Consider the following 14,809-nt stretch of genomic DNA (forward strand, 5'->3'; position numbering starts at 1 on the left):
AATAGGCAAAAATGTCACTCTCTAGCTGTAATTGCAGCGAAAGGTGGCTCTACAAAGTATTGACTGAGGGGGACTGAATACAAAGGTACACCACACTTTTCACATATTATTAAAAAAAAAAATTGAAAAGCATTTATCATTTTCCTTCCACTTCACAATTATGTGCCACTTTGTGTTGCTCTATCACATAAAATCCCAATAAAATAAATTTTCGTTTTTGATTGTAACATGACAAAATGTGGAAAAATTCAAAAGGTATGAATACTTTTTCAAGGCACTGTATACGTAAGAATTTACGAACACTTTCAGAAGCTTCACTGACAAATACCATGAAACAATATTCTCACATTGTATCAACACTGTATCATTCATATCCAGATCAAAAGGGGTAACCTTTTTTTTTTTTTTTTTAAAACAAGTTTTTTTTGCCATATGCATAAAGATTGTACAGTTCACCAATTTCAAGAACATATAAATTGAATACATACATTTCAGGAAGAGAAGCATTCCATATATACATTCACAAGTTAGCCAGCATACATACAATATATTTATTTTGCTGTTAAAGGTGGTAACCTTTGATTTGCATATGATGCCGGCACAGTGGTGTAGTGGTTTAGGCGGCACAGTGGTGTAGTGGGTAGCACTCTCGCCAAGCAGTAAAAAGGGTAGCTGGTTCGATACCCACCCCATGACCCTACCTGCCTGGAGTTTGCATGTTCTCCCTGTGCCTGCGTGGGTTTCCTCCGGGTACTCCGGTTTCCTCCCACACTCTAAAGCCATGCAGGGAGGTTAATTGCCTTCTGTCCAAAATTGGCCCTAGTATATGAAAGGGACCTTGGATTGTGGGCTCCTTGAGGGTGTAGGGACCAATGTGAATGTACAAAGTATGGGGATAAGGACAATTGTAGACACTCACTCAGGTTGAACTGGATGGACTGGTGTATTTATTCAACCTTACTAACTATGTAACTATGTCAGTTAAAAAAAACTTTAAAAGCTAAACGGAAAAAAAAATAAAATCAGAGGCTTATTAAATGTACGCCTTCCCTCTCTTATCTATCATTCTTCTGCTGATTTTCTTTTTTCTATTTTTAATCCTCAAACATTTTTCATTTTATTTATTTTTTAAATTGCAAAACGAAAAAAAAAAAAAAAAAAAAACCCTGTAAATTTGTGAATAAGGCTGCCATGGTTTGTACAAGAATCATAATTTTAGTGTCACTATAATGGGGGACAGAGTATAACCTCAAATGTATAATTTTTTAACTCCAGCAACACGAGTTTTCTTAAACCGAAGACTGGTCAATTCATTTTCTTTTAGTTTTGTTACTCGTTTTTTGTTTATCAACCAGATAAAAAAGAAAAATCAGGAAGACAATCTAATAATCTTATATCCCATAGAAAGAACTGACAAAATCATGGAAAAGAGGCAGTAGACCTTGAAAATGCTTGAATTTTTTTTCCTTTTTTTAACTGGTGTGTCTGATTTGTTCCCTGGTGACAGGTCCTCTATGATTTAATTAATACACCTTTTTGTCTATAAAAACACAATAATTAGTTAAGTGTAGGAAGAAGTCAACAATTATATATAAAAAAAAAAAAAAATAGGTTTAGACATTAAAAAGAAGTATTATATTCAAAAAATCTGTAAGCAACAAAGGAAAAAGCTTTATCACAGCCAGAAAAACACTAAACAAAGTTTGGGAAAAAAAAACCATAACCTCTTCAGTTTAAAACAAACTAATGTGGGTAATGGGTAATGTTTAAAAAAAATAATATTACGGCAGTAAATGCATTCAAAGGTTGTAGCTTTATATATAATTTTTAATAACAGATTTGCTTTTTGCAGAAACTATATTTCAGTTAGGCCGCGTACACACGGGCGGATTGTCTGCCCAACTTAGTCCGCTGAACCGTGTTTCAGCGGACAATCCGCTCGTGTGTGGGCTTCAGCGGACAGTCTGACGGACTAAGTCTTTCGGAATTTCCGTAATTTTGTCCGTCCAAACTTGGTTTCAGCGGACAGTCCGCTCGTGTGTAGGCAAGTTGGACGGACTAAGTATGGCGCATGCTCAGAAAGGATTTACATGGCCGAAGGTTGCATTGCAGTGTATTGGACGTCGTTTTTCTAGTCCCGTCGTGCGTGCTGTACACGTCATCGCGCAAGCTTTCAGCGGACTGACTGTTCATCGTGTGTGGTCAAGTCCGTTCATTCAAATGTTGGACGGACTGTCTGTCGGATTGTCTGACGAACTTAGTTGGGCAGACAATCCGCCCGTGTGTACGCGGCCTTAGAATGAAAGCTTGAGGGTCTGGAAGAGCTTTTGTTTTTATTTTGATAAAGGATAATTCCAGTAAAAATTAGAAAGAAGGTCTAGAACAGTGATGGCGAACCTTGGCACCCCAGATGTTTTAGAACTACATTTCCCATGATGCTCATGCACTCTGCAGTGTAGTTGAGAATCATGGGAAATGTAGTTCCAAAACATCTGGGGTGCCAAGGTTCGCCGTCACTGGTCTAGAACCTCTGTCGGTGTTTTAGTGCTGTCTAGCACCCTGTTGAGATTTCTCCTCACTTCCTGTCTCTGTGATATCACTAGGAGGGAAGTAAGGACGATCTCCCCAACAGCTATAAAGCCAACAAGAAAATCAAATAAGTTACAGAGAGTGGGAATACTAATCTCTTAAGTTGTTTTTTTTTTTTTTTTTTTTTTAATGCATCGCTTCCTATTCGGCCAACCACAATTACTGGGACAGGAAGAGGATAGAGAAGGAGGATCATGTCCTGCCTCACTCCAGCCAAAATTCCCTTGAAGCAAAGTACTAAAAGATCACTCATTCAAACCATTATTAAAGTGATTGTTACCCCATCATTTCATATTCTTGATCTGTGCCTGCTGAACCACGCTTGTTTGAAAAAGTATTCTGTTCTTCATTCCCTTACCGAGGATGGTGGCGGCAGCAGTTGAGAGCCAATGGGCAGGTCAGCTTCGGCTGCCGACATTGCGGGCTCCCTGGACAGGTAAGTGTCCCTATATTAAAAGTCAGCAGCTGCAGTATTTGTAGCTGCTGGCTTTTATTTTTTATTTTTTCCGGCGGAGCTCTGCTTTAAGAATTACCTTGGGGAGATGCAGATTAGAATACTGCAATCACTGAGCAGCAAATGAGATCACCTGTGATGTATTCCAGTTATCTAGCGGTTTCTTTGGAACAGGTTTCTACATAAGGCCTCATTCACGTACACTGTGAACAGGCTGTCTATGTGGCTGCTACGTGCAGGCAGCAGGGATGCAGCAGCTGCACAGACACAGCTGCTTGTACTAACTTGAGGTGGAAGGGGGAGCAGCTTAAGGCCCTATAGGCAGTTTGCAGGTGGGCAATTACTTGGGAAACACACATTTATCATTTTTTGCCAGCCTAGAGTTGGTCTTTAAATAATAGCTATAATGTCCATTATGTGCCTCAATAAACAGAAAAAATAAGAGACTGACCAGTGTGTTCAAATAAGTTGCTGTGTGGCTCCCTGTGGGTTGAAGAGCACAAATCTTGCAGGAGTGTGAATGGTGTGTATAAAACTTTGGGGTTGCTAGTCAGTAATTTTAGGGGTAACTACACAAAAGTATAGTAGTCCTTAAACATACGTTGATAAGATGCGGTTGCTTTAATTCGCTCACACATACAGATCCTAAACAATAAAAAAGTCGATTCACTTTAACTGGATCACTTTTGCAAATTAGCACATTAAATGAATTCTCTTCTCCCTGATTATTGGCTGGATCAAAGTTATTAACTAAGCGGCCACCTTTTAAAAATTTTATAAGCCTGCTTGCGTTTTAGTGGCCCTTTAAGAGGAATTATCTAATCCTGTTTCATTACTATGACAAGTATAATGGCCTTATAATTATAAAGCTATGTGACAAATAACAAGCCCTAGTTATATAAGCCACCCATCAGGTATCTGGAGAGGACTGGCTGCGTGTTATGGGACAGCAGAGATGAAATATAACACGGATACTTTATGTCAGACAGGCATAATTATAGGAACAGTAAAGGATTATTACAGGGATACCTACGTTGTTCGGCAGGTGCTGCACTGGCCTTCAGAGCAAGTTTCTGGCGGGACAGCAGCTCCTTCTCCTCCTGCATCTGCTGCTGCTCCTGTTCCAGTTCCTGCAATCTGTTACCTGTACTCTGCAGCTCCTGCTCCAGATGCCGGATAAGATCATTTTTTTCCTGCATCTGCTTCTCAAGAAAGACTCTCTCGTCTGTGTATCCATCGAGGAGGCCTGGAGGGGACATCGAGAACGGTTAGAAAAAAAAGATTGGTTGCAAAGGGACAGTACAAATGGCAATTTTACTTATTTTTAGTTGTCATATATACAATAAAAGTCATATAACAAAGAAATATGCATAGAAAGTATATATAGATTTGTAAGCAATAACATGCTTGAGGGGGCCTGACAAGAATAAAATTGCGGACCTACCACTGGTGACTTTTTTTTTTTTTTACTTTTTTTTTTGAAGTACAAGCACCAGGCCAATCCCTCTCACCTTCATTTCACAACTTAAAGTGATATTAACCACTTCAGCAGCAGAAGGATTTACCCACTTCCTGACCAGGATATTTTTTGCGATACAGCAGTGCGTTGTGTTAACTGACAATTGCGCAGTCGCGCAATGCTGTACTCAAAAAAAAAAAACGTATGACCTTTTAGAAATAGAGCTTTCTTTTGGTGGTATTTGATCATCTCTGTGGTTTTTATTTCTTGCGCTATAAACAAAAAAAGAGTGACAATTTTGAAAAATAACCAAAATTTTTTGATGTTCAGCTATAAAACATTTCCAAAAAAAAAAATTTAAAAAAAAATATTCATCAGTTTAGGCCGATTCTGCTACACATTTTTGGTGAAAAAAAATAAAGAATAAATCGCAATAAGTGCATATTGATTGGTTTGCGCAAAAGTTATCACATCTGCAAAATAGGGGATAGATTTATGGCATTTTTTTTCACTAGTAATGGTGGCGATCAGTGATTTTTAGCGGGACTGTGACATTGCGGCGGACACATCGGACAGCTAACTGACATTTTTGATACTTTTTTGGGAACTGGTGACATTATTACAGTAATACGTGCTAAAAATATGCACTGACATTGTACTAATGACACTGACAGGGAAGGGGTCAACATCAGGGGTGATTAAGGGGTTACATGTGTTCCCTGTTTGTGTTTTCCAACTGTATGGGGGAATGTGTGACTGGGAAAACACATAGATTTGTCTTCCTGCTTAGCAGAAAGACAGGATCTGTGCGATCTCCCATCAAAATGGAAATCTGCCTTGTTTACACAGGCAGATCCCAGTTCTGTCACTGCAGGGAATGATCGCGGGTGTCCGGCAGACATTGAATCCCCAAGACCCGCTGATTGGCTCCCCTGCTGGCCAATGGGAGCATGCGCGCCCACAAAAGCGAGTTCCAGAGCCGACGTACAGCTACAACGAGCCAACCTGCCGCAGTATAATGATGGTGGCTGGTCGACAAGAGGTTAAAGGCAATAATAAAAAAAAAAATAACAAACGTGGTATACTTACCTGCTCTGTGCAGTGGTTTTGCACAGAGCAGCCCTGATTCACCTCTTCTCAGATCCCCCACCGGTGCTCTTGGCCCCTCCCTCCTGCTAAGTGCCCCCAGAGCAAGCAGCTTGCTCTGGGGGATCCCAAGCGGGCTTGCTCCCAAGCAGCTGCTCTGCATGTCCATTCACACACAGAGCCTAGGCTTGGCCCCATCGCCCTCCCCTCATTGGCTCACTGGCTGTGATTGACAGCCTCACTGGCTCCTGCTGCTGCCTCAGCCAATGAGGGAAGAGTCCCCCAAGGCTCTTCTGCACATTGGTGGATGGTGATGGCACTTAGGTAAGTATTAGACGGGCTGGGGGTGCTGCTGCACACAGGTTTTTTTTACCTTCATGCATAGAATACATGAAGATAAAAAGCATTCTGCTTTTAGAACCACTTTAAAGGCCAAAAGAGCTTTAAGTTTAAATTAGATAAATACATTGCTGATACATGAAAACAAAAAAGGTATACACAAACTTACAGTTTATTTTCTTTAGAAAGTAGAAAAGCCTGTACCCTGCCGGCATGCTGTGGAGAAGGACCCTTGCTCTGTGTGTGGAAGCAGTGGTGTCTCTGCAGAAGCTCCTTAGCCCCTCCTATTTGCTGAACCAAGAACTAGAGCTCACCAATCTGCAGAAAGCATGAGCATTTAAGCAAACTGAATATCATTAATTGAAGGTTTACCTGTGTTCTAAAGTGGCTGTAAAGGCTGGACATGTTTTACCCTAATGCATTCCCTGCATTAGGGTAAAACATTTCCCTCTATTTGTATCACCCCCTCACCCCTTTATACTTACCCGAGCCCATTCTCAATCCAGCGCTGTGCTCATCTGATAGCCTCTCTCTTCTTTCCCCCTTTGCTCACAGAGACACCAGCAGGAGCCAATGGTTCCTGCTGCTGTCAATCACATGCTGTGAGCAGAGAGCTGGGACAAGCCTTGCTATGTGTGTCTATGGATGCAGGCAGCAAAGCTTGGAAGAGAGTCCGCGGGTGGGCCCCATAGGGGCACACTGTGAAGAGGAGGGGTGGATAGTGCTGGTGCGGGGACCCAAGAAGATGAGTATTGGGGACGCTCTGTGCAAAATCATTGCACAGAGCAAGGAAATAAAATTTTCTTTTTAACCACTTGTGTATCTTTACAATCATTTTTCGTTTTCTTTTTTTTTTTCGATTTTTACATTTCTATATAGATTAATAGTTTTGCCTCCCATATTTTCTTTATGTAACAAAATAAGAAAATATCCTGAGGAAAAATAATGGTATATTTTCTACCAGTGAGCGCTCACATTTGAAGTAGATTTTGTTATATTATGAAATAACAAAAGTGGATCACCAATTATTCATTATTCTTTATTTTTATTTGTATCAAAAATCAAAGAAGACCAAGAAATATCTAAAAAACACTATTCTCAACATGACTTTGGAATCCATTTTTAATACATTTATCCAAGGTTACTATTTATAAGGAATATAATATATGTGTACTGTATGCAATATTTGTAATGTATAATATTTTTACCACAATCATCATCGTCATAATTAATCAACAAAAGTGATGATGGAATAACTTCAGGCTCGTTAAGAAGAAAACAACAACTGTCAGAATCGGAAGTAACCATGGGCACAAAGGCTACTTTCACACTGAGGCGCATTACGGGTGCTACAGCGCTGAAAATAGCGCCTATAAAGAGAATCTCCTGTTTCTCCAGTGTGAAAACCCGAGTGCTTTCACACTGGAGTGGTGCAAGCCGCATCTTTGCAGCACTGTAGGAGCAGTGTATACACCGCTCCTAAAGCGCCCCTGCCCACTGAAAACAATCGGCAGCAGCGCTTTGCGGCTGGTTTTAACCCTTTTTTGGCGGCTAGCAGGGGTTAAAACCGGCCGAATAGTGCTGCTGAAACGACGGTAAATCGACGCTAAAAATAGTGCCGCTTTACCACCGACACCCATCCGCCCCAGTGTGCAAGTAGCCAAAAAGAAGACAACTGTGACAATATCACTTCATATCCGATTCAGCCAGGATTTGTTCATGGGAATGTTTTTTCGTTTTTTTTCGTCTATCTCAAAGTTTGCCTTTACTGCAGGGATATGCAATTAGTGGACTTCCAGTTGTTGCAGAACTACAAGTCCCATGAGGTATAGCAAGACTCTGACAGCCACAAGCATGACACCCAGAGGCAGAAGCATGATGGGACTAATTGCATATCCCTGCTTTACTGTAACTGTTTTCAAATAGTATCACAGTTGTGCCAGCAGTTTAAAGCGGAGGTCCGCCCTAAAGTGGACCTTCCGCTCATCGGAACCCTCCCCCCTTCCGGCGCCACAATTGGCACCTTTCAGGGGGGAGGGGGGTGCAGATACCTGTACAGTACAGGTATCTGCACCCACTTCCGGGATAACTCTCTGCGGAAAGGGGCGTAGATTACGCCCCTTTCCGCAAGTGCCCGCCCCTTTCTGCAAGTGCCCCGCTGCCTGCTGGGAAACACACAGATCCCAGAGGCAGCGGGGACCGTCCTTATTGCGCAGCGCGACTCGCGCATGCGCAGTAGGGAACCGGGAAATTAAGCCGAAAGGCTCCATTTCCTGATTCCCATACCCAAGATGGCGGCGGCAGCACCCTTGAGACGATCTAGAGATCGGCTTCGGGTGCCGACATCGCGGGCGCGCTGGACAGGTAAGTGTCACTATTTTAAAAGTCAGCAGCTGCAGTATTTGTAGCTGCTGGCTTTAAAAAAAAAAAAAAAAAAACGCGGAGTCCTGGCGGACTCCCGCTTTAAATATGCATGGGATAATATTGGAGCTCTGTACATAATACAGTTCCTCGCAGCATATGACGAGTGCTGACCGTAACATGAAAAACATCAGAGGACTTGTGGCAGAAGCTGTTGCCTCCACATTGCTTAATTGGTGTCATAAGAGCCAATGCATCAAGCCTGGGTTGATGTCATCAAACTAAATGATGATAAGTTTTCACAAGGATAATGCTTGTTGGATGGACAAACAACTGGCATCTTAAAACTTGACCAATGGATTGAAATTGCTATTAAATGCTCAGTTTATTAAGGACTTTCAGCAGTGGATTTAATCACTTACTGAGTGTGCAGCTTCTTCATATTTTTATTCTTGCCTATGTTCCGTGTTTTTTTTTTTCTTTTAAAATTACAGATATGCTATACTTACCTGGTTTTGCACAGAGCAGCCCTGAGCCACCTCTTTTCTGCCCCCCCCCCCCCCAGCACTCCTAGCCCCTCCCTTACTAAGCAGGCCCCAAGCCACTGCTCTGTCTTTCTGCCCCGCCTCCACTCCACCCTCATTGGCTCACTGGCTGAGATTGAGATGGCGGTCTCAGCCAATGAGAAGTCAGAGAGCCCCTGAAAAGCTGCTGGATCAAGCTGCGGCTCAGTAAGTATTGGGGGGGCTGTACACAGAAGGGTTTTTACCGTCATGCATAGAAAAAAAAAAAAAAAAAAAAACGGAAGCCTTTAACACCACTTTAAGCTGGTGCCATGATCACTGCATAGGTTTCCTGTTTCAATGTGGCTCCTTTATCTTGCAGCATCCTATGGAATCACCATTACACATAGGGACTAAAGTGGTGTCTCCCTACACTGTGTACATCAATAGAAACACACAGACCCATTGTCTAGGATGGCAAGGATCTCCCCTACATCTCCCTCCTCCAAGAGGTCTGAATCTAGACTGCCCTGTATACCAGTGTTTATCAACCCTGTCCTCAGGGCCTACTAACAGGCCAGGTTTTGCAAGATAACTGAAATACATCACAGGTGATATAATTTGCTGCTCAGCGATTTCAGTATTCTAGTCTGCATCTCCCCAAGGTAATACCTAAAACCTGGACTGTTAGTGGGCCCTGAGGATAGGGTTGATGACCACTGCTGTATACTGTTCACTGTGATGTGAAAACCAGAAGTTCAGGGAAGCAGCACTGAGAGAAAGAGCCCACTGCAATGAAAGTTGTAAACTGCAAGTGCTTGGGTAAGAGGTTTATCAAATAATTTAGCGAGGGTTGAATGTCTTTTTTGTTATGCTAAACTAAAAATCACAGAGGGTTTAATACGAATTTAATCCCTTGCAGCAATGGATCGCATGATGATACACCAAGGATATGGTGGGATTGTATCATATAGTGAATTGTTGAGAGGATTGGTGTTTTGGGGCACCAATACGGACATTTGAGCAGAACCAGGAGTCATAAACTAAGCTTTGAATGCCAACAGCAACCACCCAGGAACACCATTTGTATATATTAACCACATGGATGGTGTACATGCACCAAGTGATATATTAGATTCTTAAACCCCACACTAGAGGTTCAAGTAAACTGGGAGCAAGAACTGCTTATGACCCAAACAGTACTACCATTGAGTTTGGAATTGAAGAATTACAAGTCCAATGCTCACATTAGAATAATATACTGTAATCTCCATACCACCTACGGGGAAGTGTAACCATCAACACGTCACATAATGTGGGGAACTGTATTATGTAGGAGTACAGAGCTCCAGTATTACTTTATGCATATTGGAGCTGCCAACACAATTGTGATACTTTTTGTAGTTTTATCATATAGTGTAGTGAATGCAGCACAACCCTCCACTCTATAAGTAAAACTCTGACAGGTGCAAATCTATACAAATGGAAATGTGCAAGTCACCTAATGAAGAGTGGTGAAAGCCAGAAGAGGAGGATCGGGGCCCATCTGTGCAAAACCCTTGCACAGAGCAGGTAAATATAACATATTTGTTATTTTAAACGAAAAAAAAAAAAAAGACACTTAAAGCCCCGTACACATCAGATTTTCTGCTGATTTTTTCCTTCAGATTTACCAAAACCATATAATATGAGGTCAAACCTTAGGAGTTTCAATTTGCATGCAATCAGGCAGGCCCTTGCACTACATGGTTTTGGTAAGTCTGAAGACAAAAAAATCATCAGAAATCTGATAGTGTGTATGGGGCTTTACAATCACTGAGTGAATGGGTGAACAGGTGAGTGGTGGTAAACTCCCTAGCTCATCCACTAACGGCTCTAGTCAGGAGACCAAAATTGAACTTTTTGGCCTAAAAGCAAAATGCTATGTGTGGCAGAAAACAAACACTGCACATCACCCTGAACACACCATCCCCACTGTGAAACATGGCGGTGGCAGCATCATGGTGTGGGGATGATTTACTTCAGCAGGGACAGGGAAACTGGTCAGAGTTTATGGGAAGATGGATGGAGCCAAATACAGGGCAATCGTAGAAGAAAACCTGTTAGAGTCGGCAAAAGACTTGAGACTGGGGCCGAGGTTCACCGTCCAGCAGGACAACGACCCTAAACATACAGCCAGAGCTACAATGGAATGGTTTATATCAAAGTGTTAGAATGGCCCAAAGTCCAGACCTAAACCCAATTGAGAATCCGTGGCAAGACTTTGAAAACTGCTGTTCACAGAAGCTCTCCATCCAATCGGACAGGGTTGGAGCTATTTTTTTTAATCACTTGCTTACCGGGCACTTAAACCCCCCTCCTGCCCAGACCAATTTTCAGCTTTCAGCGCTGATGCACTTTGAATGACAATTGCGCGGTCATACAACACTGTACCCAAATCAAATTTTTATCATTTTTTTTCCCACAAATAGAGCTTTCTTTTGGTGGTATTTAATTACAGCTGGGAGTTTTATTTTTTGCTAAACAAGAAAGATGCAAAATAAAAAAAAATAAAAAATCATGTTTAATAATTTGTTATAAAATTTTGCAAATAGGTCATTTTTCTCCTTCATTGAAGTGCGCTGATGAGGCGGCACGGATAGGCTGCACTGGTGGGCATGGATAGGCATAGTTAAGGCGGCACTAATAGGCACAGATAAGGTGGCACCGATAGGCACAGATAAGGCAGTACTTATGAGCACAGATAAGGCGGCAAAGATAAGATGGCACGGATGGGTGGCACTAATAGGTACAACCGATAGATGGGACTGATGGACACTGATAGGTGGCTCTGATAGGTGGCACTGCTGGGCACTGGTAGATGACACTGATGGGCACGGATATGTGGCACTGGGGTGCAGCACCGCTGTTGAGGCAGATTGTGGGCACTGATGGGTGGCACTGACGGGGGGCACTTATTTATTAATGAGGTGGCACTGGCAGGGGGCAGGTGGGCACTGGCAGGGCTGGTCGTGATCGGGACAGCGCGAGGAGGAATAATAGTCGATTACCGGCTCCATTGTATTACATGATCAGCTGTCATTGGCTGACAGCTGATCACGTGGTAAGGGGTCGGGATCGACCCCTTGCTCAGATCCGTGATCAGGCGAGTCTCATAGACTCGCCGATCACAGAGCATGCCGCGCGCACCCCGTCAGGGGGCGTGCAGGCCGCTCGTGCACGGGACGACGTCAATAGACGTCGTCCCGGCAAAGGAGGTCTGTGCTGTAGCCGTCATTTGGCTATAGCGCGGGTCTCTAGTGGTTAAAGAAGAATGGGCAAAAATGTCCCTCTCTAGATGTGCAAAGCTGGTATAGACATCCCCAAAAAGACTTGCAGCTGTAATTGAAGTGAAAGGGGGTTCTACAAAGTATTGACTGTATTGGGGGCTGAATACAAATGCCCCCACACTTTTCACATATTAATTTGTAAAAAAAACAAAAACAAAAATCTTTTTTTATCATTTTCCTTCTACTTCACAATTATGTGCCACTTTGTGTTGGTCTATCACATAAAATCCCCAATAAAATACATTTAAATTTTTTGGTTGTAACATGACGAATTGTGGAACATTTCAAGGGGTATGAATATGTTTCCAAGGCTCTAGTAGGCCTTCAGAATAATGGAGTTCTAGACTTGCAGTAACCTTTTACTATACACCAACATGGATATAAAAGCAAAGTATTTGTGGTACAGGGTGGAGACAGAACCGTGTACAATGACTGGCCAGTACACATTTCACACGCCTAAGATGAGCATGACCCACTATGTACATAGCTGGCACTTACAATTGCTATGAGACCGGGGATCACAAACATTATCACTGCGACACATCTCATTAAACCGTAAAAGAGGACAAGATCAAAATTCCTTTTTTGGACACGCAATTACCACCCCGGACCTATCAGTTATTAATAGTGAAACTCGCATAAATATTGACTGAGCAAGTCTGTACAGGTTTACAGCATTGTCTGCGCATTCCAGCTGTCATCTCGGCTCATCTAAAGGATTCTTACACCTGCCACTACAATCCCCACCATGGAAACACTGTTTCCACAATAAGTAGATCCCAGGGAGGATCTTCCGTGCCTCTGTTTATGGAGGAAGCTGCAGCACAATTTTCACAACATGCTAATGACTGGCAATACTGACAGCCCCGAAGGAAACTTTACTAACTGCTGCTGCCTGTAAACAAACCATTCATACTATACACAAAACTATAATCCATATTCTCCCCAAATCCATTCACATCTGCTACTTAAAGAGGATCTGCACCCAGGGGCGGACTGAAAACTCATGGGGCCCCCGGGCAATAGAAGATTATGGGGCCCCCGGGCAATAGAAGATTATGGGGCCACACAGCACACACACACTGAAAAGGTACTGTAGAGGCGAAGCAGCTATAATCTTGGGATTTTTTTAAAAACACTGATTTTTACATACTGTCCCTTTTTTTTTAATGAGGCTGGCAAACCCTGATGGGGCCCCCTAGTGGCATGGGGCCCTCGGGCAGTGCCCGAGTGCCCCAATGGTCAGTCCGCCCCTGTCTGCACCCTAAAAACAAAGAATTGGGATAAGATACTGGTGTTCACTCACCAAGCCTCCATATCTACCAGAGCTCAGGAACGGAATTATAAGATCTTATCTAGATGGTGTAGATGTTCCTCAATACTACATAATATGGAAGTCTCCATACCAAACATTTGTTGGAGATGCAGGAATGCTCCAGGTACCATGGGGTGGGGGGGGGGGGGGGGGGGGTGGTAGGGGGCGGTGGACCTCTCAATTATTCACGGTATTCTGGGATAAAATCCTTCAACTATATTATAAATTGTTTGGAGACTGGATTCCTAACAATCCCCGGATTACAATGTTATCATTGACACCTGGGTCCTTTAACCACTTGCCTACCGGGCACTTACACTTCCTGCCCAAGCCATTTTTCAGCTTTCAGCGTTGTCGCACTGTGAATGACAATTGCGTGGTCATGCTACACTGTACCCAAACAAATTTTTTATCATTTTCTTCACACAAATAGAGCTTTCTTTTGGTGGTATTTAATCACTGCTGTTTTTATTTTATTTTTTTAACACCAAAAATTTAGAAAAATCTTACTTTTTTTCTGTCAGTAAATTTTGTAAGTCATTTTTTTGCCTTCACTGATGAGCGCTGATGAGGCGGCACTGATGGGCTGAACTGGTGGGCGTTGATGAGGCGGCACTTATGGGCATCGATTAGGTGGCTCTGATGAGGAGGCACTAATATGCCGCACTTATGGGCACTAATGGGCACTGTTAGGTGGCACGGATAGTTGGTGCTTATGGTCACTAATAGGCATTGATAGCAGTGATGGGCACTGACCGGCATCACTAATGGGCACCGCTAATGATTGGTGGCACTGGTGGGCCCTGATTTGTGTCACTATTTTGCACTATTGTAATCAGGGCACTAATGATTATTTATATAAATATATATATTATATTATATTATATTATATATATATATATATATATATATATATATATATATATATATATGTGATAGTGTGGTACCCCACCAGTGTATGGGTCCAACATCTCTCTCACATTCTTCTGCAAGAACTCTATCACCTCCTGAATTTGATTAGCAAACAGGGTCTCTGAAATCCTTACCTCTGGAATCTCTTCTCTGGTTATACTTTCTACTGACTTGAGATCCTTCCAGGCCAACAAGCCCTGAAAAGGTATCAATTCTGTTCTCGCTAGTGGGTGCTACACTTGAGCTGAACAACCCCCAACTTTAAAATGTATATATATATATATATATATATATATATATATATATATATATATATATATATATATATATATATATATAGTAATGTGGACAGTGTGGAAATATTTTGGAAATTCCACAGAAAAAAATTTGTTTAAGAAAATTTATTTATTCATTTAAAAATAAAAAAAATTGTTTTTCTTTTCTCTCTCCTATTTTTTTTTT

General features: G+C 42.1%; 1 protein-coding gene across 8 annotated transcripts in view; it reads right to left on the reverse strand.

The window, feature by feature from the left end:
- Positions 1-14,809, reverse strand: part of AKAP9 (A-kinase anchoring protein 9) — a 354,940-nt gene that overhangs the window by 87,317 nt on the left and 252,814 nt on the right. For all 8 annotated transcript variants that reach the window (XM_077490822.1, XM_077490820.1, XM_077490821.1 and 5 more), the window contains one exon: positions 4,077-4,289. In XM_077490822.1, the coding sequence (XP_077346948.1) occupies positions 4,077-4,289 (213 nt within the window). The remainder of the gene's footprint in view (positions 1-4,076; positions 4,290-14,809) is intronic.

The sequence above is a fragment of the Lithobates pipiens genome, unplaced genomic scaffold (genome assembly GCF_037356315.1).
Source record: "Lithobates pipiens isolate NorthernLeopardFrog02 unplaced genomic scaffold, aLitPip1_a1.2 Scaffold_19, whole genome shotgun sequence".
NCBI lineage: Eukaryota > Metazoa > Chordata > Amphibia > Anura > Ranidae > Lithobates > Lithobates pipiens.